Source organism: Plecotus auritus (genome assembly GCF_963455305.1).
Source record: "Plecotus auritus genome assembly, chromosome: 6".
Classification (NCBI taxonomy): Eukaryota; Metazoa; Chordata; class Mammalia; order Chiroptera; family Vespertilionidae; genus Plecotus; species Plecotus auritus.
Window position 1 is genome coordinate 114,533,300 of NC_137773.1, and position 24,746 is coordinate 114,558,045.

A 24,746-nucleotide genomic window follows, 5' to 3' on the forward strand; every position below is an offset into this window, starting at 1 on the left:
GAGGGGACATTGTAAGCTGATCTGTGGAAATGTCCCAGGACGCGGTGCAGGTCCAGGACTGGCATCCCGATGCAAATGGGAGCTCTGGCAGGAAGGAAATGGGCTGATGCAAGCCAAGTGCTCCCCCCCAGGAAGCCGAGGACGGAGCTGGTATAAGGACGCAGGACATGCTGAGGAGACTGGAGAAACCCCTGACTCTTAAGGTGTAGTCAGGGAAACAGGTGCAGTGTTAAGAGAACCAGACCAAACTGTTCTCTTGTAAAAAGAAAGGGCTGGTAGTCTCAGTGATGGTATGAGGTCTGGTACACTAGCCAAGGGCACGTCAGTTAAAGAGGAGGGAGGAGCTGGGCGGCCCCTGGAGCTGAGGACACACGGAGAGACGGAATCAGAGCTCACAGGATGCAGCCCCTTCCAGGTGAGTGAGGAGCTACGGGCAGACAGGAGACAGCACTGTGTGGACCTCAGGGTGGTGAGACGTGGGCAGAACGGGCATTTCATGGAACTGTGCCCTCCATGAACTGCTTCCTGTGAGATGCACCTTGTCCTATCCTTAAAGCAGACCCGAGAGGAGGCACAGCATCTACTATTAGACCATTTTCCAGAGGACAAGGTTAAGAGGAATTAAATGAGTCTCCAAGATTATCCACGGTCCCTCAGCTACTAACCAGGACAGACAGATATAAATGCTACAATATTTCCAAGGAAAGAACCCGTGGCCAGTGGTTTTGAGGAAGGATTTCAGATGTTACCAAAAAGGCAATAATAACAGGTTAAATACTAAAAAAAATTGGCAGAGATACAGAAAAAGAGCAAATATCTATTAAAAATAGAACACTTTAAAATTTGAATATAGAAAAATATGAGTTTTTATTTTGAGAGATAATGGAAAACCTTGTTATCTATATATATAAAAAGCCAGCAACCATAACGGCCATAATGACAGTAAGGAACGGTCACTATGAAGCCCACCGTGGCCAGCGAACTGGCCGATCAGGGGGTGGGGCCAGCTGGCCAACTTCGCAGCTCCTCCCCCCTGCCGGCCTGTCCCTGATCATACTCTCCCACCCTGATCAAGAGTGAGTGCCGGCCAAATGCCCCCTCCCTTCCCGCCCCCACCCCCCCCGCCCCCGATCAGCCTGCCCCACCATGATAGGCCCGCAGCCCCCACCCCCGCCCGGCCTGCCCCACCCCTGATCGCCAAGTCAATGCCAAGAAGGACTGCCGCAGTACTAGAGGCAAAAGGTGGCCCAACAAAGCACTGATGGGGTGGTCATAATAATCTGGCCACTCAGTGTGTGTGTGTGTGTTTTTTCTTTAAAGAAGAGAAAGTGACTAAATGTTCCCCGGGAACCCCAGAGACACTGGTGTGACAGCAGGACAGCACAGAAGAGAGAGGGACAAACACTGCTGATGAGGCCAGTGTAAGGAAGAAGGTGAGACAGCAGCAATCAGAAGGAAATTTAAGGAAGGGACATCAGCCTGGCAGGGGATGGGGGATTAGGAACAATGAGAAACAGGAAAATCCAACCAAACAGTGCCTAGGCCCAGGTTCTTCTGTTGCTGTCAGTGGAGGGAAGACAGAGAAGGAAAGCCAGAGTAAGGAGGGGTGACCTCATCACAGGGGAGCACAGCCCCCCTTGACTGTAACCTGTTTCTAAGTAACAGGGAAGGCCTGTCTGTGAACATTCACTTTGGTGTGAAGAAATGGGTGAGGTGTGTGCATACCTCCACAGCAGCAGATTTTGAATGCGTGGAAACAAGCAGATATGTGTGCAAGGGCTCTCACAAGGCAACATTATTCAATTGCTGATGGGGGCTGCGTTTCTTAGATACCGAATTGCACATTTCCCCAAATGCTAACGCTTCTGAAACGGGGCATCCCACTGCCCGCACTCGCTGCTCGCTTCCTTCTGGCCTGATGTATGGGTCCTGAGGGGGTACCCCCCTGCACCCCTGGAGGGAGGGGCCTGGGTCCAGCACCTACCCTGGGAGGGGCCGTAAGGAAGGGGCCCAGCCCCAGCACCTACCCGGGCTCTGGCGTCGACAAGGGCGCCATTGCGCAGCAGACATCGCACCACCTCCACTTGGCCTGCCCGGGCCGCCATGTGCAGTGCTGTCTCCCCACGCTGTCAAGACAAGACGTCAGGGTCAGTAAGCCCATGCTCAGATGGCAAAGAATAAAACATGCCTTCCTGTGACACTCAGCAATAAACCCAAAGTTTAGGAAATCTATGAAAAGACATAATCATTCCACTGTTACTTAGTCTGGGAAACCACGGCTTTGTGTCTTCTCTATCTTCATATGGATAAAACCAACTCCTTTGCTCTTTCAGTCCATGATGAGCCAATGAACTTACCCAAATTCCCAGGACACACAGGGGCTGAGTGTTGTAAGCAACCTGGCAGGATTTAAATTTGTGATGTGACGTTGCTTTTCTTAAACCTAAACTCTGTCATATCACACTCCACTATGTGATACCAATGTGGTCGCGTTTTAATGAAAGTCTAGATGCTGCAGGTCAAGGCAGCACACTCCAACCATCACTCAATCTGCACCACACATGCGTCGTTCCTTCCCAGAGTTCAAAGTTAATATCCGAAATAAACTACTAATTTTCACCTGACTGGGTTAGGAGACTAGATAGTGACTGTTTGTACCAAATCTGACCTGCCAGGCGGTTCCCTGCCTTTTAGTAATGAACCATTTAATGACAGAAGTCACTAGAGAAACCTGCTGGGGTGGCAGAGCCGTCCGTGGGTGGGCAGGGCTGGGTATGGGCCTCACAAATCCTGAGCCTATCAACCACCACACTCATCAGGAAATGGCAGCTTAGAGGTTAGAGAATTTTCCCACTGGGAAACCTGTTCATTACTGACTAAAAGCAAGATTTTGCCTTTTTTTAAAGAGCATATTTTAAAACCACCTGCAGCTCTGCACACGGCAAACTTGCGGCCATAAAGTTTAGACAACTTTACAGTCATAAAAGAGCACGACACTGAACTAGAAGTTAGCACTGAGTTGCCAGCCCTAGAAATAAGGCTGATGTAACCATGGAAAGTAAGCCACTCCAAGTAACTAAGCCGATCTCAAGGTTGGTCATGGTGAGGGGAGTCGGACAAATCCGAGGAGTACTTTCTTCTCATTCCTTGCACAGGAAACCCTTCAACCTAGAGGATTTAAGGCGAACTTTAGGTTCTATTCCAACTGGAGACTCTGTTCCTTATAAAGTTGTGGGAATTCATTTCAAATGAGTTGTCTTTGAAAGCGTTAAACTGGATGTCTACTCTAATGTTTTGTTTTATGAATGGCTCCCTGGCCCTCCAATGCCCTCATGTTCTGGTGATACACTTGACCGTGGAGAGGAAGTGTGCTGGGAGCATCCTGTTTTATAGACAATGTGCTATCGGGACAGCAACACTGTCTTCGGGTTTCAGATGTGCGGCGAGACCTTTCCTCTCTGGACAACCATCATTTCTCATTTGTTTTCTATGTCACTTCAAGCCTATCTCTAAACAGATGAAGCTGAGTTCTCCTAACTGTTAAACACATACACACACCTCCCATCTTCATCCTATTTCTAGGTCAGATAAAAGCACAGCCATTTTGCTAAAGACAAAATTGGTAGACATAAGGACAAAATTGGATTTCTTTAACAGAAGTTAAGCCAGAGAGGCCTCCAGAGCACCTACTCAACAATGAGTGTACGTTCACTTCATAAGCCGAGATTTTTCAGTTTACTGACAAGATGGAAAATGCTAGTCTTACTATTTCCAATACCCTCATTTTATAATAAAAGAAGTGACCTATATGGTGTTTACACATTTGAAACTCATATAGAAACTCTGAAGTATTAAATGTTAGATTCAAAGACAAGCTATCTAGGCAGACATCTACAATCATGCCCCTGCCAATGGTGGTTGTGTTTGATTCATACTTAATGGCTTTGGGGAAGCCGACCTTTACTGTACATTCCCTTACCTTTTCCTAGTGCATTACCCTTATTTAGGCATAAGTGTAAATAAGAAAGTGAGAGAGGGTGTAGAGTTTAATCATAACTTCCATCTGTGGATTCTCGTGCACCTCAGGGTGTTCAACACACCTGTTTTCTTTATCTTAAGTTGATGAACTGTAAGGATTGGGGGGGATTCTTCACCCTAATATGCAGAGTGAACTCAGCCAGGGATCCACTGCTCTGCTAACAGGGCCCCATCCTCTGGACAGCCTTGTGAGGCATGGACTTGGACCCCTGTGAAGCCAGTGGCCAGGGCCGGTTGGACATGAGTGCATTTGTGAGTGTTGTGGAAAGGAGGCATGGCTGAGGGACTGAGTGCAGTGAAATCCCAGATACATCAAGATTGGCAGAGAGGGGCGAGCTCACTGCCGAAGCAGGTGCTCAGTGTCATGCCCCTCTTCTGGGTGTTAAAGCTGACTTTTCTGACAGCTGCAGTGATCACTCACTGCATAGCTCGGAAGCGTCAGAGCGGGACAGACAGCCTGGCATCCAACAGGGCAACACGGGTTCAGGCAGCACACAGAGGTTCCAGGCGGGCGGGAGGGGACCCAGCCTGGCACAGCAAGCAGACAGTTTCACGCAGTGACCTCATCACCCCCAGGACCTGGGACTCGTAGCTAAACCTCCCGTCCCGAGAGTGACGAGGCCACAGGCAGCTGTGGGAGAAAAAGCCGAGTCCTCCTCACGCAGGGCTGCCGGGTTGGCAAGTAAAGCAACAGGATGCCCATTCAGGTTTACCTCCAGATGAGGGACGGATAATTACTTCAGCATGGTATGTCTCAGACATGTGAGGGACATACTTATATTAAAACAATGAATTGGCCCTGGCTGGTGCGGCTCAGCATTGTCCTATGCACCAAAAGGTCACTGGTTAGATTCCCAGTCAGGGCACATGGCTGGGTTGCAAGCTTGATCCCCAGTCGGGGTGCGTTCAGGAGTCAGCTGATCAATGTTTCTCTCTCACATCAATGTTTCTCTCTCTCCCTTCCTCTCTCTCTCTCTCTAAAAAAAAATCAATAAAAACACATTTTTTTAAAAAAGCAATTATTTGTTGTTTACCTGAAATTCAAGTCAAACTGGCAGTCCTGTATTTTACCTGCAACCCTACCCACTTGGAATCTTCTCCCTGAAGAGCACATCGTACCCGAGTGAAAACAAACAGAACCCTAGGAACCAGTCGAGGGGAGGGTTCCCTCAGCAGCCGCCTCACAAGCATTTCTTTGGAGGGAGCTGAAGGGAGAGAGTGTAATGGACATGTGAGAAGATGAAACAACTGAAGACCTCCATAATGACCAACAGGTGGGAGTTAAAGTGTGATATAGCAGCTGCCAAACTTGGAAGTTTTTAAGAACCTAAGACATGTCCACATTGTTGTTGTTTTGTTTGTTTTATGTGGAAAGCTACATGTCCCTACATAGCATGTTTTTGCAGAGGAGAGGACATGACTATGGAGAACCCGTAACTGCCGCACTATTTGAAACTGGTCGGCGAAGAAGCACAGAGTCACACAAACATTTCAGAGGGATTTTCTCTGATGATTTTGCAAAAGTCTCCCCAAGATAAAAGATTGCCTCAGGAGGTGTCAGTCACACATCTCATAGATGCGCTGGCATTGTTATCATCGTCACGAGATCATTAACAATATCGTCATCTCTCCTGTGACCCTGCAGTATTGGGACACACATGTGGAGCCCGCAGCCCAGTGGGAGCACAGAGGACCTGTTCAGTGAGTGTTCTGTACGGGTCTCCATTAACAAGCGAGCGGGGCTCCTCTCTGAACAGAGAAAGGATTGTGTTTCTTTCTCAAAGTTCTCAGATGCGGCCTGTTGTGCAATTGCTCTTATCCTTAATACAGTGAAGGTTAGTAAATACACAGAAACGTAGGACCGTTGTAAATGTAGCTTTTATGTTTCCATTTTGGGATGGTTTTATGCTCCCACTGTTGGTAATATGAAGAGGGACTATTGTGTAACATTTAAGATCAAAATACACGTATTTCACGTGGACTTTGTCGCGCTCCAGGCACTTCAGCACAGAAACTGTCAAACACAAACCCCCGGGACATGAGAGGAAACACGTAAGGAAGGGAATGAATGTCATTTCACAACTCACAGGGACAGAGACACCAACATCCAGCAACTCTCTGGACCCACTGCCTTTGATAACAGGCCGTTTTAACCACAAGCACAGATGCTCATGGGGGCAGAGCTGTTTCTGCTGCCCGTGTACATCCTCAGCAGCCCAGGGCCGACAGCTCCCTGGACAGTGGTGCCCTGTGCCCCCGGAAGGGAGTGCGCGCACGGCGATCGCAGAGTCTCAAGGGCGACTCCAGACAAGGACCTACACAGAGGCTGAGCCAAGGTGGGAGAGTCCTGGGTATCGCGTTCCCTGGCAGAGAGCAAGCTGTCTGGGGGCAGCGTGGCTTCCAGGTGTGTTGAGAAGTTGGATGTAACTACTCAGGTCAGAGAGGGCACCCTCTACCAACAAAATCAAATCAAGATAGAAGTCCAAGCGGGGCAGCAGGTGGGAAACCTGCGTCCCTGAGGCAGGGGAGTGGCTACAGCGAGAGCAGCCTCACGCCAGCCTCTCTCTGGTTAGTGCACTGGCCTGGCTGGGTCCTGACCTGGAACTTGCACCAAGATCACCAGGGAGACCGTCCAGCCAGCGCAGCGGGCCCCCGGAGCTCACTGCCCCGCCACTCAGTCAGTTGAGCTCTGACAAAGCATGGGCTGCATCCACCGTGTGGGGATGCTCTAGGTCTAAGACCAGCGACCCTCCCTCCCCACAGACTCGGCTCAGTCCTACAATCACCCTGCACCAGCCGCGCACCGGCTCTCTCACTGCAGCCACGAGCAGACGGACACGCAGACAGCACTGCCGGCCATACTCACAATGTTAGTGACGTCGGGGCAGGCGCCATTCTGCAGCAGCAGCAGCACAATGTTCAGGTGGCCCATGAAGGCGGCCACGTGTATAGGCGTGAGGCCCGACTGCAGACAGAACAAAGCAACACGACAGCAGCTTTACTCCGCTGCACGCGCCCGGCTCTCCATCGGCAGCCTAGTGAGGGGCAGGGGGTGCAGGTGGGGGAGTGAGGGGTCGTGACAAGCCGGGACCATGTCTACCTCAGTGACCGCCTGGATGGAAGCCCCGTATTTCACCAGCAGCTCCATGACTTTGATGCGGTTTTTCTTGCAGGCAATGTGCAGTGGAGTAAAGCCATTCTGTGCAAAAGACAACCGGTTAGTGGGAGACATGCGCAACCACTCTCACGCACGGCATGCATCACACGGCATCCTACTGCACCATCACACATGCTGTGTCCTGAGGGCTCTGCCCCTTTAGTGAGCACTGGGCGTGCCCGTGGGGGCATCTGCGTGGAGTCCTGCTTGTGTGGACACAGAAACAAGTGCCCAGAGCAACACGGCGACTCGTCAGAGAAGGACCAGGGGCTATGAGATGCGAGGGGGGCCATGAATCCTGTCACATGCTTCGGAGATAAGCACGTTTTTCCCGATGAAAGGCCACATTTTAGGCGTAAACACCCTTCATCTGTTTTACTTTTAAAAATTGCAAGGCCACGACTGCCTCTGCAATCAATGCTTCAGCTCTGCTACCACTTTCTCCAAGAGGAGGCGCCAGTGAGCAGAAAGCATGGTTTATGCGGATAATTTTTTATCTCCTGATGTTATATTAAAACTAGTGGCCCAGTGCACGAAATTCATGCACATTAAAAGAGGATTAATTAGAGGAAATAATTTAATATTGCTATTTGCCCTTTCTCTATAATAGAAGTGTCAGAGATGAAAGAAAATTAGTAAAATGTATATGAAAACCTTCCTCCTGTCAGAGTCTGGGGCTCACCATGGGACCCAGGTTCAAGTCCCCGCCCACCCACATGCACCTCAAAATCACATGAGACCCAGACTTGGCCGCTGCCCCCCCCCCCCTGCACTGGGCTAGATCTAGACCCAGCCAGTCCCACCCTTGTCAAGCCCCGCTGGGCAGGGGGTGTAGCCTCAGGTCTCCTGGCCCAGAGCCAGGACAGGGGGACATGGCCTGAGATCCCCTGGCAAGCCCTGCTGGGTGGGGGGGCATGGTCTGAGGTCCCCCATCAAGCCCCGCCAGGCGGGGGGGTGGGGGCGCAGCCTCAGGTTCCCCAGCCCAGCACCGGGAGGGGGGCACAGCCTCAGGTCCCCCATCAAGCCCCACTGGGTGGGGGCGCAGCCTGAGTTCCCCTGACCCAGCACTGGGGGTGCACCTTGAGGTCCCCCATCAAGCCCTGCTGGGTAGGGGGGTGCAGCCTCAGGTCCCCTGGCCCGGTGCTGGGGTGGGGGGTATGGCCTGAGGTCCCCTATCAAGCCCCACCGGGTGGTTGGTGTGGTCTGAGGTACCCCAGCCTGGTGCCGGGATGGGGAGCGCGGCTTGAAGTCCCCTGTCAAGCCTCACCAGGTGGGGGGCATGGCCTGAGGTCCCCCAGCCTGGTGCAGGAGTTGGGGGAGCAGCCTGAGGTCCCCTAGCCCAGCACCAGGACAGGAAGCACACCTTGAGGTCCCCTGTCAAGCCCCAGGGTGCGGGGGAGGGCGTAGTCTCAGGTCCCTGCTGATTGCTCGTTAAGGCTCCTTAAGGGAACTTGGCCTCAGCTGTGGGTGCAGCCATCTTTGTGATGGAGTGATGGTCAATTAGCATATTCTCTCTTTATTAGATAGGATGTTTATAAGAAGTTATATTAGCAGAAGTTATAAGATAGGTTCATGAAATCTACTTTATGAAATTATTCTTAAATTCATGAATATTTTTAAGAAAAGTATGGAGAATTTCTGGAATAATGGGAAGGAGAGATCTTCAGAGGCAAAGGAATGTGGAGATGTTTAAGGCACTTCTGAACTTTTCACACTGAGCTCATGTGCAGGAATTGGGGGCTATTATATAAAAATGTGCCCGGCCGGCGTGGCTCAGTGGTTGAGTGTCAACCTATGAACCAGGAGGTCATGGTTTGATTCCCCGTCAGAGCACATGCCTGGGTTGTGAGCTCGATCCCCAGTGTGGGGCGTGCAGGAGGCAGCCGATCCATGATTGTCTCTCCCTCTCCCTTCCTCTCTGAAATTCATAAAAATATATATTAAGAAAAATAAAAAAATAAAAATGTGTCCCCTAGCCCAAACTTCCTCCTGTGCGCTGTACTGAGTATTGTATTTCCATGTGAATGTGGGTCTCTGAGCGTGGGACAGGTGTATGTGTCCTGCAGGTGACCGTGGGGACAGTGCCAGCCAGTGTTTCTCTGGCCCTGCCACTCTTGGGAGGCGTGAGGTCGTGCTAACCCAGCGCCTGCTCCTCCGAGGGCTGAAGGCATTTTCTCATATGGGCTGTGGGTGAGCTGGACGTAAGCAGATGCAGCACTTACAAGACTTCATATTAAATCGCAACATTACATAAGCTCACTGCCCACTCTCCAGCTGAAAATGAGCATTTTCCTCCTTGTGAGAAAATACCTCCGCACGTGTTACACAGAACTCCAAAGGGCTATCTGCTTCCCAGGCAGGGAGGCATGCACTGATTCTGATGGGAGATTTCTAAACAGAAATACGATTTCCTATTTGATCATTCTAAGGGCATCTTATCATCTCAAGTATTGAGTGCAGACTGATTTGACGGACGTGAACCATGTAAACGTAGAGAAAGGTATGCTCCTAGTGTGTGAGTTGGGACGAGACACAGTTAGTGCATGCCTTCGGCCAGTGGCTGTTAGAAGGAAGGTGGCGCGGGAAGAGTCTCTCAGCATTAGGCCCTGGAAGACACCAGGTGCAGGGACGGCTTCTGGGAGGTTTGTGCAAACCGCCTCCTGGCGTCAGGCCCCGAGCCGGCTCGCACCCCTGGCTGGTGGCCTAGGCAGGACTGTCCGGGGGGACTGTCCAGGGAACTCCACACATGCTGCAATCACACCATCTGACGTGTCCGACCAGCGCCCACCGCAGCCTCATCCAGAAAGGAACGACTAAGGTTCAACTTTCTCACACGTTCATTCTGACCCGAGAGAGCTGTCTGAACCCACTTTATAATCCCCTCTCTGTCAGCTTCTATTTTCCAGCTCAAATTGTTACCACTCCAGAGCTGCCCTTTCTATTGCAACTCGTTAACCATGGGCACGCTGCCTTCGTGTTCTCATCAACCTCTCCATGCCCACGATCACATCCCAGCAACCGTGAGGGCAGGATGGAGCCAGGTGCCCATGTGGACTGAGTCTGCACGCCGCTCAGCCATGGGCCTGCCCTCCCACCCGCCTCGCCAGGCGGCAGCTGCTCAGGTTACCAGGGCTCGAGCGTTGGGGTTGGCCCGCTTGTCCAGAAGCAGCTTGGTGACGCGGTAGTGGCCGCAGTGCGCAGCCACGTGCAGGGCCGTCAGGTAGTCCAGTGTGACATCGTCTACGGGTGCCTTGTGCTGTAGCAGGTGCTTGACGCAGTCCATGTGGTCGCCCTGCGCGGCCATGTGCAGCGGGGACAGCCCGTTCTGTGCAGCAAAACAAAGCAAACACGCTCCGTCAGTCATCACTCTCAGGCTCAGGAACACAGCAAACTCCATTCTTGATCTCCGGGAAAAGTAGGCATTAGAATTCCCAGGTGACACGTAAATACAGAGCAGGTGATGCTTGGCCGAGAGGAGCAGGACTGGGGCCTCTCTCGGACTCCCTGCTCTGTGCTCCCACGATACTAGGACCTCTTTTCTCTGCCTGGGACATGAGCTGGTGTGGCAAACGCAGTCAGGTAAGAGCTAGAAAAGGGGAGGAGATGTGGGCCAGAGGTCAGTGACCTCCTAACTTTTAAATCAGAGGAAAACCTAAATGTATCATCATGGATATGGCCCAAAACAATGTTAGCCTCACTTCTCAGAGGCCAACATAGGAACACAAACGTGGTGATTCGCTGCCAGTGGTCAGGCTCGGTAAGGCTCTTAGTTTTCAAAGTTAAATAAATAAGCTTATAGGACAAAGATGTACGATTAAGAAACTAAATTAGAAAACATTTTCTCATTAAAGAGCGTGGACTGTTGCCTCTTCTTAGTAATCAGTGTACATGCGGTCGTTAGAAAATAACGGTGACCACATACACAGTTTGGCAGCAATGACGTGCACAGAAGCCGAGACCAGCACGGGCCCAACCCTACTCTCCCTGGGAAGGGGGTTGCAACATTGGGGGTGACAGCTAAGAACAAATGCATCCACGTTCAATTGTAGGGGTTTGTGGGGTGCGGCAGTATATGTGACTTTAAATTACCAATATTTTCTTCTTTGTGAAATACTCTTTACTCATAATTATTGGTTTTGCAATTATAAATTCATAAAAGAACTAAGGACAGAAGGGCAAGTAGATGAGGAGGGATTTATGCATAAATGTGTGGATAAAGGCACTCGGGCCTTGCAAGGCCTGGACTGGGGTGCTGCCCATCCACTGACATTCTGTCGGTCTTAATGCTGTTTAATCCACATAATGACAATGTGGAAAAGAAAATGTGCACCATTTAATCCTTTGTTCATTTTTAGAAACACGCACTGAGCGCCCCTCGAGCCTACTCACGTCCCAGGGACACTGCAGGGCCTTGTCCACACAGAGGCGACCCTCTCGGAGGCTCAGGAGTGACTCAGAAAGAGAAAGAACTGGGAGAAGGCGCCTCTACTCCCCTGCCAGGTGTCACCAGGTTAGTTCTTTTCCTTCCTGTTCCTTACCCTAACCTGCACAGAGCTCTGCTTTTTGTAATGATCTCCTTTTCTATCTTTTTACTTAATTCTGAGTTTCTTAAAGATATAGACTGCATATTATTTATCTTGATAGTTCCTTATTGACTAGACACTGCCGGGCACACTGTAGCTACTCACTAGGGTAATTAGGTGATGCATGATGAACAAATGAGTAAGTGAATGAACGAATGAGTGAATGAATGCATGCATGCATGCATGAATGAATTAATGAGTGAATGAACAAACGAATGAATGCATGAATGAATGAACGAACAAACAGGTAAATAAATGCAACCACTCAGTCACAGGCACTTTGTGCTGGACCCTTACGTAAGAATGATATTTGATTTTACAAGGAGGCCACCTAGGTAATCTCGTCTTCATTAGTGATATGCAATTATGGGCCGACTCTGTCAATAAGATTGTTCTGTAGTTTGTGGAATATTGTCAGCTGCTTATCCTCAGCTTGCCAGAGGCTTTTTACTGGTTGTAACATGGCTAGTCTGAAATTTTGTAATTTCCATTTAAATTTCAATCTCTTCCCCACGAAACTTTCCTAAGCGATCTCTGCATTACCCAGAGCCGTATGTCAAAGACAGGTCCCCACCACCCCATGACCTCACGACCCCACGACCCCACGGTGCAGGTGTGAGGGTGAACATAACCAAGTCGCCTGCTTCTCGCTCAGCTCCTGTCTCTGATGAGACAACCTTTCGTGGCCTGGGGCACACCCTTAAAGGCTGAGTTCATTCCATACGTATTTCAAATGTGTGGTCTGTGCTCCAAAGAATTTCAATTCAATTAAAATACAGTACACATTGAAAAATATGTGCTTGTGTCAGCGGCCTTATTTTTATTGCTCACCCTAATAATGGCATGGGTTGATCCCAAGCCTGACTAGGGGCTGGAGGCAGTGAAATAGGGGGAGAAGGTCAGACACATCCTTTGCCTGAGTTTCCGTTGCAGGAAGGATCTGAGTGTCGCTGCGCATCCATGAAACAGCTGTGTGATTATGTTCGATTTGTCTCAGGACCGTTTCTGGTCACCCAAAGTGGGGAACTTCACTGTAATAAACCATATACTGTACATAGAACAGTGACAACCTCATCACGTGTGTTACTCATAAGGAAGGGTTTCCCTGTGGTGAGCAGGCTGAGGGATGAGAGACGAGCTGTGCTGCCTGGAGAGCGTGTGCCTGGTTACGTCTGTGCTACGCCCTACGAGCCTGCGCTCCCCACGGCACTGCAGCCTCCACACCACCTCTCTGCCAGAGAGACAAAGTCTGGGGAGCTGGAAGGCTCGCCTTGGAAGGCTAACTTTGCTGCTTTAAAAGATCATGTTTCGTGTAATTTAGCCATCTCAGAGTTTCATAAAAATGTGGCCTAGAATGTAAGATTATCTCACGTATGGACACTATTCTCCCTCACTTACAACACAGTAATATTCACGTTTCCACCTGCAGTAGGAATAGCAGGTAAAGTACAGAAAGAACTTGCGGGCATGTGTGGACTGCATCTTACTGCGTGTATGAGTCAATTTCAAGTAACTTAAAAAGTTTGACGTATGTTCCTCACTCCTCGCATATAGATACTAAGAGATAAGAGATGCTTGCGGATGCTGTTTCAGGAAGAATAGGCGTGTAGGGGTGCCGGGCCCGCCCGTGCAGACTCACCTTGGTCCTGGCCAGCAGGGGCGCCCCCCGCTCCAGCAGCAGCTCCACCGCCGGGTCGTGCCCGCTCCGGGCTGCGCAGTGCAGCGGCGTCAGCCCGTCCTGCAAGAGCCAGGCCAGGCCTCAGTTCCCATTCTTGTAAAGCGAGTTGCACTGTGGAGAGCACATTGCCCGGACTGGGTCCTGGCAGCTCAGCGGGTGGGTAAGAGGTCAGAGAACTGCCTTAGCTTAGCCACTGATGCACGCCTCCTGTTTCTAGGGAAGGAGGGCAGTGTGGAGACAGCCTCCTCCTGCCCATCTCCTGCCTGTTGCTGAAAGTGCATAAAAACTCAGAATTTCATTTCACTTAACAAGGTTGGCATGAACAGAGAAAGGGCACTCCCTCTCCCTGATGACCCGACTCCAGGGCCGCAGAGAGCGGCTGTCTTCTCCACAAGCACAGAGAGCGCCTGCTGGGGCAGCTCAGCACCACCTGAAGGAAAATGACTGGGGACCCGCAGCATTAGAAGCAAAAGCCATTCGACCTGTACGATGCATGTAAAAGCCACACTCTCCCGGCTCGATCTCACCACCCAAACTTGAGATGAGTGGGTCCAACCGTGACCTTTGTTCCCAGAAAACTCCTGAGCAGGGGCTGGGGGCGCCTCCTTGGGGTTGGGGCTCTGCTTTCTAGGCACTTAACAGAAATAGTAATTTCATGTTACCACTTGAACCCTTAAATATTGTCTGAGGCTTAAATAAAAGCCCAGAAAGCCATGTCCCTGAAAACCCGCGTTGTCGTGTGTCCAGGGCCCGGTACGTTGGGGCGAACACTGGACAACACAGAACCTTGTGGTAGCAGGAAGCAGAAGGCAGACACTCACCCTGGTTTTGGCGTCAATCTGACCTCCGCGGTCCAGCAGGAGCTTCACCATGTTCGTATTTCCCCGTTTGGAGGCCACGTGCAGAGGGGTGATCCCGTTCTACAGGGAGAGAGGCGGAGCACGCAGTGTGGGCGCGGGGAGCACGCTGGTGTGGGCGCAAGGAGCACGCTGGTGTGGGCGCAGGGAGCACGCGGTATGGGCGCAGGGAGCACGCTGGTGTGGGCGCAGGGAGCACGCGGTATGGGCGCAGGGAGCACGCTGGTGTGGGTGCAGGGAGCACGCTGGTGTGGGCGCAGGGAGCACGCTGGTGTGGGCGCAGGGAGCACGCTGGTGTGGGCGCAGGGAGCACGCTGGTGTGGGCGCAGGGAGCACGCTGGTGTGGGCGCAGGGAGCACGCTGGTGTGGGCGCAGGGAGCACGCGGTATGGGCGCAGGGAGCACGCTGGTGTGGGCGCAGGGAGCACGCGGTATGGGCGTGGGAGCACGCTGGTGTGGGCGCAGGGAGCACGCTGGTGTGGGCGCAGGGAGCACGCGGTATGGGCGTGGGAGCACGCTGGTGTGGGCGCAGGGAGCACGCGGTATGGGCGCAGGGAGCACGCTGGTGTGGGCGCAGGGAGCACGCTGGTGTGGGCGCAGGGAGCACGCGGTATGGGCGCAGGGAGCACGCTGGTGTGGGCGCAGGGAGCACGCGGTATGGGCGCAGGGAGCACGCTGGTGTGGGCGCAGGGAGCACGCTGGTGTGGGCGCAGGGAGCACGCTGGTGTGGGCGCAGGGAGCACGCTGGTGTGGGCGCAGGGAGCACGCTGGTGTGGGCGCAGGGAGCACGCGGTATGGGCGTGGGAGCACCTGTCACAGGCATGGTGAAGTGGCCTGAGGAGAACCTGACCCAAGGCCACTACATCTCAACAGCTTCCATTTTTAAGGAACGAAAGGCACCCAAACCACAAAACACTACAGTAAGAGAATAAAAAGTGGAATAAAGCTGCATAACTAAGTCACCAGCTACAAATCTGCACAGAAGGTGCACCGTACTGTCACTGGGGCACTTTTATGAAACAGAAACACAACTTCAGGTTCTACCTGGGACTGAGCCCGAGTCCAAGTCCGTCCTCTCTCCAGCCCCCACACATCCAAAGAGACTGGGTCTCAGGGTTTCTTTCCTGTGCTCACATTAGAACACGAGCAGTCGAAGGTGGCTCTCAACACCTTCAGGATGATTACCTCTGAACGCAACGTGGGTTCCGTGCAGGAGACGTCCAAGGACAGAAACACCACAGATGTGAACTGTGTTTATTTCATTGGCGAACACATCACTTGGCAAGGATCTGTACTTGACTTTTTGTATGTCATAATTCTGCAGAAGTTCTAATACTGCATTTAGTTATTCATATTACATATGTGTGTGTTACATGCTGTTAAGTTAGCTCTGACTCCTGGGGACCTGTGAATGGGTGCCGTCCAGTGTCCCTCCTCACAGCCCTGCGCAGCCTGGAGGCTCAGCCTGTGGCTCCTTCGTGAGTCCCTCCACCTCCTGTTTGGGCTCCTCTTCTCCTGCTGCCTCTGTTCCCAGCATCGTTGTCTTTTCCAAAGACCCTGCCTCCTCACGAGGTGTCTGAAGTAGGACAGCGTCCGTGTGTCACCTGCCCCAGCTACGTTCAGGCCGATTCGCCTTTCTCGCGCTCCAGGGCCTTCGCAGAGCCCTCCTCCAGCACCAGGTTAAAATGAATCAGTTTTGTTCAGCCAGTGTGGCTCAGTGGTTGAGCGTTGACCTATAAACCAGGAGGTCATGGTTCGATTCCCCCTCAGGGCACATGCCCGGGTTGCAGGCTCAATCCCCAGTGAGGGGCATGCAGGAGGCAGCTGATCATAATTCTCTCTCATCATTGATGTTTCTATCTCTCCCTCCCTCTCTCTGAAATCAATTAAAAATACATATTAAAAAAATGAACCAGTTTCCCCATCATCAGCATGTGGGAATTGGGAGGACGAGGGTGTGGGAGGTCTCGGCCTTGGTCTCTGTGGCCCGTCTGGGCTCCTGGTGACATTTCCTGATTCTCCCCCGGCTGCCCTTCCAGCCTCAGCTGCCTCCTGACTTGCTGGCTGCTGCCTGCACTTGACCTGAGGAATGAGCCAAGGTCAGCGAGAGCCTCGTGTCTTCATCATCTACGCTGAAGTTGTGCGTTTCTCCTGCAGTCGTGATTCCTGTCTTCTTGTTGGTCAGACGCAGTCCTGCTTGGCCACTTTCGTCCTTTACTTTCAGAAGTCGTTTCGAATCATTGCTCCTTTGGCCATCAGATGGTGTCACCTGCAGAGCTTCAGTCACTATCTCTTCCGCCAAAATTCACTCCTCCCTCAAGTCTCTCCATTTTTCGTGTGGCACGCACGCTCTTTGTGCAGATTGAACAGAGTCTGACGCCTTTGCTGACAGGAAACCGTCCTGCATCCGTGGCATGTGCTGACCATGGTCCCTGTTCCCAGGGCAGCTGATGCGATAGGACAATCAGTACTGGGCGCCCGTTCTTCAGAGCAGCCATCGCTTTCCATGGACCAAGCTCCTTGCAGCACCCATCATCCGGGGAATGCTGGCCGTCAGGTCTGAGGGCCTCTTGCTTTTCCGAATCCCCTGGCACCACCAGCTCCTCCCGCTCCGTTGTGAGGCAGAGGCCGTGGCTATGGCACCTTGAGCCTCACCCCGCCCATGTGGGAAATTGGGGCGACGGTCCTGGGGTTATGCACCCTTGGGTTTCCTTCCCCAAAGACTGGAATGTACAATGAACCTTACTAACCTATAGGCTCTTGAGTTTTTCCCATATTTGTTGATATATTCTTGTTAGGATTTTGACAGGTTTAATCTCTGTGGCTTAAGTCATTCTATCTGTACTCCACCTGCCCTGGTGGTTAGCTCTCCCCAGTACTTTCAGGGCAGCTCTCACTTGGCGTTCTAGAACTCTAGGATCTTCCTTAGAGGCTTCTTCACAGGCCTTCGTTACGCTCCAGTCTTCTGCAGACCTCCGCTGACCGTCCCACCCTGCCTTCTTCTGGTCGGGTCTCCTCCTCCGTCTCTGGCAGTCACACTCCTCGTCTAGGTCTGAACTTCCCTCTGTTCCCTGAGTCTTCCGGTGGGGCCTCCTGGGTTTCCTTGTTTGTGCTCCTCTATCTCCTTACATGGACCACAGACCCAGAGACACAGAAGCTCAGACCGACTCTGGAACCTCAGAGGGAAGGCAGGGGAGGGTGAGTGGGTGGGAAGAGATCAACCAAAGACCTTGTATGCATGTATGCATAACCCATGGACACAGACAATAGTGGGGTGAAGGCCTGGCGTGCGGGACAGGGGCGGGCTAGAAGGGGTCAATGGGGGAGGAAGGGGGACATGTGTTATACTTCCAACAACAAATATTTTTTAAGAAGGAATAGTTCTCTTTATCTCTACGTGGTCGTCACTGAACTGCTCTGGGGACCCTGAGCCTGGTCTTGTCACCTTTAACACATCCCTTGCCTGCCTCTAACAGTGGGCAGGGTTTCTTCTGTCCTCCAGTTTCTTCTGTCCTCTCGAGTTTTCCTTCCTTTGACCTCCCACCATCCTCCCTAGTAAGGTCTCTAGTTTCAGGCCACCGTTGCTCTGCTTCTCCCTCAGGCATATTTATCCCTGCACCTTGCTATTTATGTGACTCACACCCACCAGGAAGGCTGCTCAACTGCTATGTGGCACCCAATTCCCAGGGGCCTCCCCAGCCTCTCATGTGTGATGTGGGTGACTCATGGGCAGCACCCCACCTGCTCCTGGCTGTGCACAGAGGGAACAGGCGTCCCACCCGACCCCTCTCCAACCCCAGCCGCTCTGATCTGTGTCCGCCACGGGACCCCCACGCACACCCCTCGTCTGGCTGTGGGAAGCACATGTCTGTGATGACAGGTTCCTGGCGCTGCAGAAGCCCGCAGGCCGACTGCGACACTCCTGGGCCCTGGCCAACCCCCCTGGCCACACTGGGTCCCGCTTTATTTCCTACTGCATCCCAGTCTCACTGAATTCTCAGCGCGTCTCTTGCGGTTGCTGTGTGGCCGTGTCTTCCTGCAACCCATGGAAAGCGTTCTGCTTCCTCTTCCTTAGTTGCTGTCATTGGAGCACAGATGGAATGACAGTTATGGTGACGGTTTTCCTAGGAGTCTGCTCAGCGTTGCTCAGCCTGACCTGGCACCGTGGCCCCTGCCTGCGCACTGTGTCCGGCCCGTATAAGAGTGACCCCGCTTCTCTGAGCTTGCATTCCCAGGGAGGACACTCAGTTCCAGATGGAAACGCCCCGTCCTGGTCCCTGAAGCTCGCTCACAACCAGCATGGCAAAACTGAGCCCGTCCGTCCCTCATCTTACCAGCTCCCGTCCACCTCGGCTCACCCTTCCCGCTCCACGTGCGAGTGCGGCATGGAGCTCCCCTCCGCATGGTGCAAGTGAGCCGCCGCCCTTCCTTGTTAACTGAGTGCGATGGTCACAGGAGGGGATCCCTCCAATAAAGATTCCATGGAACCTACAGCTCAACATGGTGTCTTTCCATGCGTCCCAGGGAGACTCCATCTAAGCAAAGTCTCAATTCATTAGAAACAATTCCCTGTCAAACTGTGCCCTGCGATCCCCGTGAAGACGTTGCATAAATGCACTTACGTGCCTTATACCTAACGCTTTAACAGCTTAATTAGCTATTGACTGAAAGCTGCTCCTTGACCCACAGCGTGAGCTTTAAGTCTCACCGCTCACACTGACGCCAGCACTCAGCCTCCCTGACCTGCAACCACCTGTGTGGGTGTGGGTTTGCGCGTCCTTATTTTTCACATGTTGGGTTGGGATGACTTTCTGAGATTTGAAGGAAGAAATGAAAATCTCTTATCTCTGGACAGATGTGGGTGAGAGAAAGGGATGGCCTCCCTGGGATCCCGGGCCACCGCGGGCACAGATGTGGGTGAGAGAAAGGGATGGCCTCCCTGGGGCCCTGGGCCGCACGGGGACCCGCTCTGTCCGTACCCGGGCGGTGAAGTCCACAGCGGCACCCCGGTTGAGCAGGAGGGTGGCCACGTTGACGTTGCCGTAGTGGGCGGCGATGTGCAGGGGTGTGAAGCCACTCTGGGGAGCAGAGAGAACCACAGTCGGTCAGGCCATCCCTCCCCATGTGCCATCACAGGAGCATGAGGAAAACATGTGGTAAAAAACAAAACAAAACAAAACACTGAAGGGTAACTGTCTCTAGACTCTAGCCAGTGTCTGCAGCTCAGCCCAGGCCACAGGCGCTTCCCGTGGGCTCCTGGTCAGTGCTCGGAGGGGAATAACTAAGTCTCTAAGAGGTCAGCAAGCCCCCCACATGCTTGGTGTTATTTCTAACTACCTGCACAATTCACCTATGAGATTTGCCATTTATACAAAACCAGGTTTCTTGGGTTCATTTAGCTTTAGAGAAAAATGATATGACTAAACAACATAAGGTGTTAGCCATGAGAATAACAATTATGAGTTTAAAATGTTTTCTCCAGAGAAAAACTCAAAATGAATGTTTCTTAAGAAACTGATGAACATCAGGGGTTGGCATGCTGACGCTGCGAGGATGTGCAGTCACCCTCAGGACTACACGTCATGGGAGCTCACCCTAACAGCCAGGCAGTCAGACCATGTGGTTGTAAGGAAAAAAGTTCAAAAAGCGCACAAAAGTTAACCAACATACTTGCTGTCAACGTGAATATAAAATTAAAAAATTTAGCTGAACCTAATTTTGAGCATTATTTAAACCAAATTTTATCAATAAACTAAGATGGATCTAAAATACAATAAGCAGGTTAAAAAAGCTAGACGGGCATTAGAGAACTGTTGCTGTCAGAACGTTTTTTAAAATGTCTTAAGCTCTTAAATGGAAGAAAAGTATATTTTCATTTCTGATGAAAAATTAGTTAGAAAGGTTTGCCATTTTCACAGAAGAAGCATAGCAATTTCTATTATTAAAGTATGCAAAGCAGTATTATCCTTGCTCTGTAATTTTAATAATTTCATTACTTAATAAAAGATTACAGAAGCAATCAAGACTGTTCCGTAACCTGGGTCTCAGTCCTCAGGTGTGAGGTTATCTAGTATTGTTCTCTTTTATTTGAAACTAGAAGCCCGGTGCATGAAAATTCATGCACTGGAGGGAGAGTCCCTCAGCCCAGCCTGCCCCCTCTCACAGTCCGGGAGCCCTCAGGGGTGGGAGGCGACCCGGTGATCAGGGGAAGGCGACGCCCCCATCACACCTCTGCTGCTGCCACTGCCGGCAGTGCAAGCCTCGGCTGGCCCTGGTTACCTGAGGCTCGGGCGGCCCTGGGCGGCTGGGGGGCTGAGAGGACTGGGGGACTCCGGAGGCAGGCGCCCTGGCGGGGCTGAGGGGACTGGGCGCCGCCATCTTGTGGCTGTGGGCGCCACCATCTTTGAGGGCGGGGCAGTCAATTAGCATATTCCCTCCTTATTGGCTGTGGGTGCCGCCATCTTTGAGGGCGCGGCAGTCAATTAGCATATTCCCTCCTTATTGGCTGTGGGTGCTGCCATCTTTGAGGGTGCGGCAGTCAATTAGCATATTCCCTCCTTATTGGCTGTGGGCGCCACCATCTCTGCTATGGCGTGAGGGTCAATTAGCATATTCCCTCTTTATTAGATAGGATGAACTTGGATGTGGATAGCACTGTTTTTAAGAAATGTCACCTGAATCACGACCATTACTTTTCTGTTCAGTTGACGTACAGACTTTGCGACTTTGCCTTTTAAATAGCCCAGATAAGGCCTTAGACCCCTCAGGGACAGGAATTCGTGCCTTCGGTCACACTAACTGCACACAATTTCTGACTGCAGAGAAGCAAGACACAAAGAGCAACAGTAGCTCTGCATCCAAACCCACAGGGGGTCGGACTTAGCTATTTTGTGGCTACTTGAGGCCAAACATTCATGTCAAACAGAGGGAAGGATCAGTCTGCAACCTGGCTGTGCTTTTATAAAGTGCCAAGTGCTTATAATTAAAGAAATAATGGATGTATGTTTTCCATTTTTACCTTCATATATCCTGTCACCCAGACAATATCCTGAGTGTGTGCCTATTATTCCAGTTACAGTGTAATCACAGCAAAACGTAGTGATTGCTGCTGGATCTTTTCCAAATTCTTCAAATAGAATATTATTTTTCTCATTTGCAAAATTAAACAGGCCTATTGTCCGAGGTGGCCTCGCTGGCGCTGTGGCACCTGCCTGCAGCCGGGACGAGTCCCTGAGCCACGTGGAGGGGGCTTGGCGCCCGCAGTTGCCCAGGGAAACCCCCTCTGAGACTCCGTGTCCTCACAGACCCTTTCTGCCTCAGTGTGAACCTTCCCTAATGGTGCCTTTCAGCACACGCTTAGAGCCAGGACGGCTTCAAAAATGCATCTCAACCACCAAAAAGTCACCTAAACAGTTAGAGGTGTTAAACCAGTCATTGAGACAGCGATCTGGGTAGCTCCATCTTAGCCCTTCACCAAGCAGATGGGCCTGTGCTTTTTGGTTTTTGTGTTTTTTTAATCTCTGCCCTAAGTTCCATGCACAGAGATGGAACAGGAGAAAAGATATGATAACCCAAATTTATTTGCATTTCCATGGGTCATTTGGTTAAGCAAGGTATTAGGCTTAAAACACACTACTCTCAGTAATACTGTGTGTAGATGCTGGTCTCCAGCCCAGCACTCGCGAGAGGCCCGTCTAAGTGAAAATCTATATACCGGTCCCTGGACTGGGGACAGGTTCCTGCTTCTAATGTACTTTCAACAATGCTTGCTAGGGCCTCCAGGAAGTGGGTGGCCACAGGCATGGAGAGGCCACTAAACACACACACACACACGTGTACACACGCATACACACACATGCATACGCACACACATGCACGCACACATGCACTACACTGAGGCTTCTAACCTGAGGCTGTGCGTATCGCTGTGACTTCCTGTGCTCTGTGGAAATAGATGCCTCGTGACAGGTACTGGGAGGTAGCATTATGAGGTGTGTGCCCTCAGGACGTGGTCACTGTCATCACTGACTAGGGACAATGTGGTAAAGCCCATCAGGCACCTGTGGTGAGACGACAGGACGCGGCGGGGCAGGGAAGCCTCCGCCCAGGTCACTGTCTAAGCTTGGGCCTGGGACCCTCATTAAGAGGGCACAGCTCACCGGCAACGCAGCCACGCCCACGCAGAGGGGCCTGCTTTAAGAGTTTCGCTGCACGCTCACAAGCCATTTCATACTTTCACTGGGTAAACATCGCTTCAAATATTTGTGACATTCAATGACTTGAATTATCCAGTCCCTTAATTATGGAAAACATTTCCAAATTAATTTCCTAATAAGGGAAGTACCAATCATTAGTATAAGTTAGTGAGCATTTATTCTAACTGGGCAAAACTAAAAAAAGAAATAAAAACAAGGCATATGTTGGCATAAACTGGTACTGTACCTCAGTCGTCCTATTCACCATCATCTGAAGCGGTGGGTGTGGGGGAAAGAGCGGAGATGTTAGCACACTGCAAATTAGGAGACAGTCCGTGCACAGCACAGGCCCGCTGGCCCAGCACGTGACACGCGCTCATCTTTGTTTCTATTCTTTTTTACTAGAAATGGAAAAATTAAGCAACTTTCTACAAAGCTGAACCTCATTTTTTAAAAAACATTTTTTATTTACTTTTTTTGTTAATCCTCAGCTGAGGGTATTTTTCTATTGATTTTGAGAGAGAGAGAGGAAGGGAGAGGGAGAGACGGAGAGAAACATCGATGTGAGAGAGACACATTGACTGGTTGCCTCCAGCATGCACCCCGACCAGGGCCGGGGAACTGAGGTGCGTGCCCGTGACCGGAATTAAACCTGGGAACCTTCAGCCCAAGGGCCAATGCTCTATCCACTGAGCAAAACCGGCCAGGGCTAAAAAACATTATTTTTAATTTTTCTGTTACGGTACCTGACAGTCCCCTTCTTTGCCAAATCCCCCTCAAAGTCAGTGATCCCTTTAGATGAGCAAAGTGACTGTGTTACACAGGGCCTACGCTCTCCATCCGAGCCCGCAGCCAGGAGCCACAGTGAGGGCCCTGGGGCCTTACCTTGGACTGCACGTCCGCGTTGTGGTCGTTCTGCAGCAGCAGCGCCGCGGACTTGGTGTCGTCCTTGCGGGCGGCGATGTGCAGAGCGGGCAGCCGCACCTTGCCCTTGGTGTCATTCTCCAGGAGCACAGCCACTGCCTGGTTGTGGCCCTGCTGCAGCGCCACCGCCAGCGGCGTGAAGCCATCCTGTGGACGCGGACAGAGAGGGCCTGAGCTTTGGGAAGCGTAGGGGTAAAGCAACGACTAGATGGACAGCAGAGCAACAGGGCGGACCATTCCTCAGAGACTGGAGGAGGTGAGAGCCAGGCCCTTGCCTCGCTGCTGTAAGGGGTGAGCCCTGGACTAGCACTGTGCTGCTGCCAGTGTCTCCCTTTAGGGCCGCTGATGTTTGCTTTATAGCCCGGCCGGCATGTGGTGGAGCATTGACCTAGGAACCAGGAGGTCAGGGTTCAATTCCTGGTCAGGGCACAGGCCTGGGTTGCAGGCTCCATCCCCAGTGTGGGGCGTGCAGGAGGCAGCCCATCAATGATTCTCTCGCATCACTAATGTTTCTCTCTTTCCCTCTCCCTTCCTCTCTGAGATCAATAAAAGTCTATTTTAAAAATATCTGCTTTATACATTCAGGGTCTCCTGTGTTGGGAGCCTGAATATCACAAATGTCCCACCGTCTTGTGGGGTTACGCCTGCCATCAGGATGTAAACGCAGCTCCGCCTTTGTCAGTCGTGTTAAAGTCTGGTTTTGTCTGATACAGGTGGAGCCACCCCAGCTTTCTTTTGGTTTCTATTTTCATGAAACACCATTTTCTATCCTAACTGTAGCCCAGAGGTTTTTAAACTTTTGCACCTCATGGCACTGATATTCGGTGGCACACCAAAAGTTCTATTTTTTTTGGCCGATCTGACCAACAAAAATAGGCATACTTTTGACTCATTTACACTGATGGACATTGTTGTGTTGGCTGTTGTCATTTTTTAAATTTGACAATCTAAGGGAAACAAGGTTGGGTATGACGTATTTTAAAAATTCTCACGGCACGCTGGTTGAAAATCGTTGTTGTTGGTGTTTGTGGAAATTGTTTTCATCAAATGTATCATATTCCATATGCACTACCACAGTAAGAATGGGATGTTAAATGAATCTATTTCTTAATAGATGGAGGAGTGAAGCATGTCGCACTGTGAGAGGAAACACGGCAGCCTACGTTTGGAGCTGCATGGCACCCAGGGAGACTGGGAAGGATGAAGAGCAGCCGGTGGAAGGATGGAAGAACAAAGCGTCATGGGCTTCAAATCAGGGCACCTGCTCACTGAGCCGCGTGCAGGGTCCTCCCTCAGGGCCACGGCTGTGGGTCCT

At 51.5% G+C, this 24,746-nt stretch overlaps 1 protein-coding gene and 1 long non-coding RNA gene across 44 annotated transcripts in view; one reads left to right on the top strand and one right to left on the bottom strand.

Moving 5' to 3' along the window:
• The window catches only part of ANK2 (ankyrin 2), a 376,998-nt gene that overhangs the window by 93,378 nt on the left and 258,874 nt on the right, over window positions 1-24,746 (bottom strand). For 28 of the 43 annotated variants that reach the window (XM_080676460.1, XM_080676485.1, XM_080676447.1 and 25 more), the window contains 9 exons: window positions 23,393-23,578; window positions 22,755-22,778; window positions 19,292-19,390; window positions 14,278-14,376; window positions 13,418-13,516; window positions 10,323-10,520; window positions 7,139-7,237; window positions 6,905-7,003; window positions 2,028-2,126 (listed from right to left, as the gene is read on the bottom strand). In XM_080676460.1, the coding sequence (XP_080532586.1) occupies window positions 2,028-2,126; window positions 6,905-7,003; window positions 7,139-7,237; window positions 10,323-10,520; window positions 13,418-13,516; window positions 14,278-14,376; window positions 19,292-19,390; window positions 22,755-22,778; window positions 23,393-23,578 (1,002 nt within the window). The remainder of the gene's footprint in view (window positions 1-2,027; window positions 2,127-6,904; window positions 7,004-7,138; window positions 7,238-10,322; window positions 10,521-13,417; window positions 13,517-14,277; window positions 14,377-19,291; window positions 19,391-22,754; window positions 22,779-23,392; window positions 23,579-24,746) is intronic. The other 15 variants (XM_080676468.1, XM_080676450.1, XM_080676449.1 and 12 more) reach the window with 3 other exon arrangements.
• Window positions 356-24,698, top strand: LOC308252213. The gene is made up of 3 exons (XR_013960993.1): window positions 356-415; window positions 11,551-11,705; window positions 24,546-24,698. It is a non-coding gene; the product is annotated as an uncharacterized lncRNA (long non-coding RNA).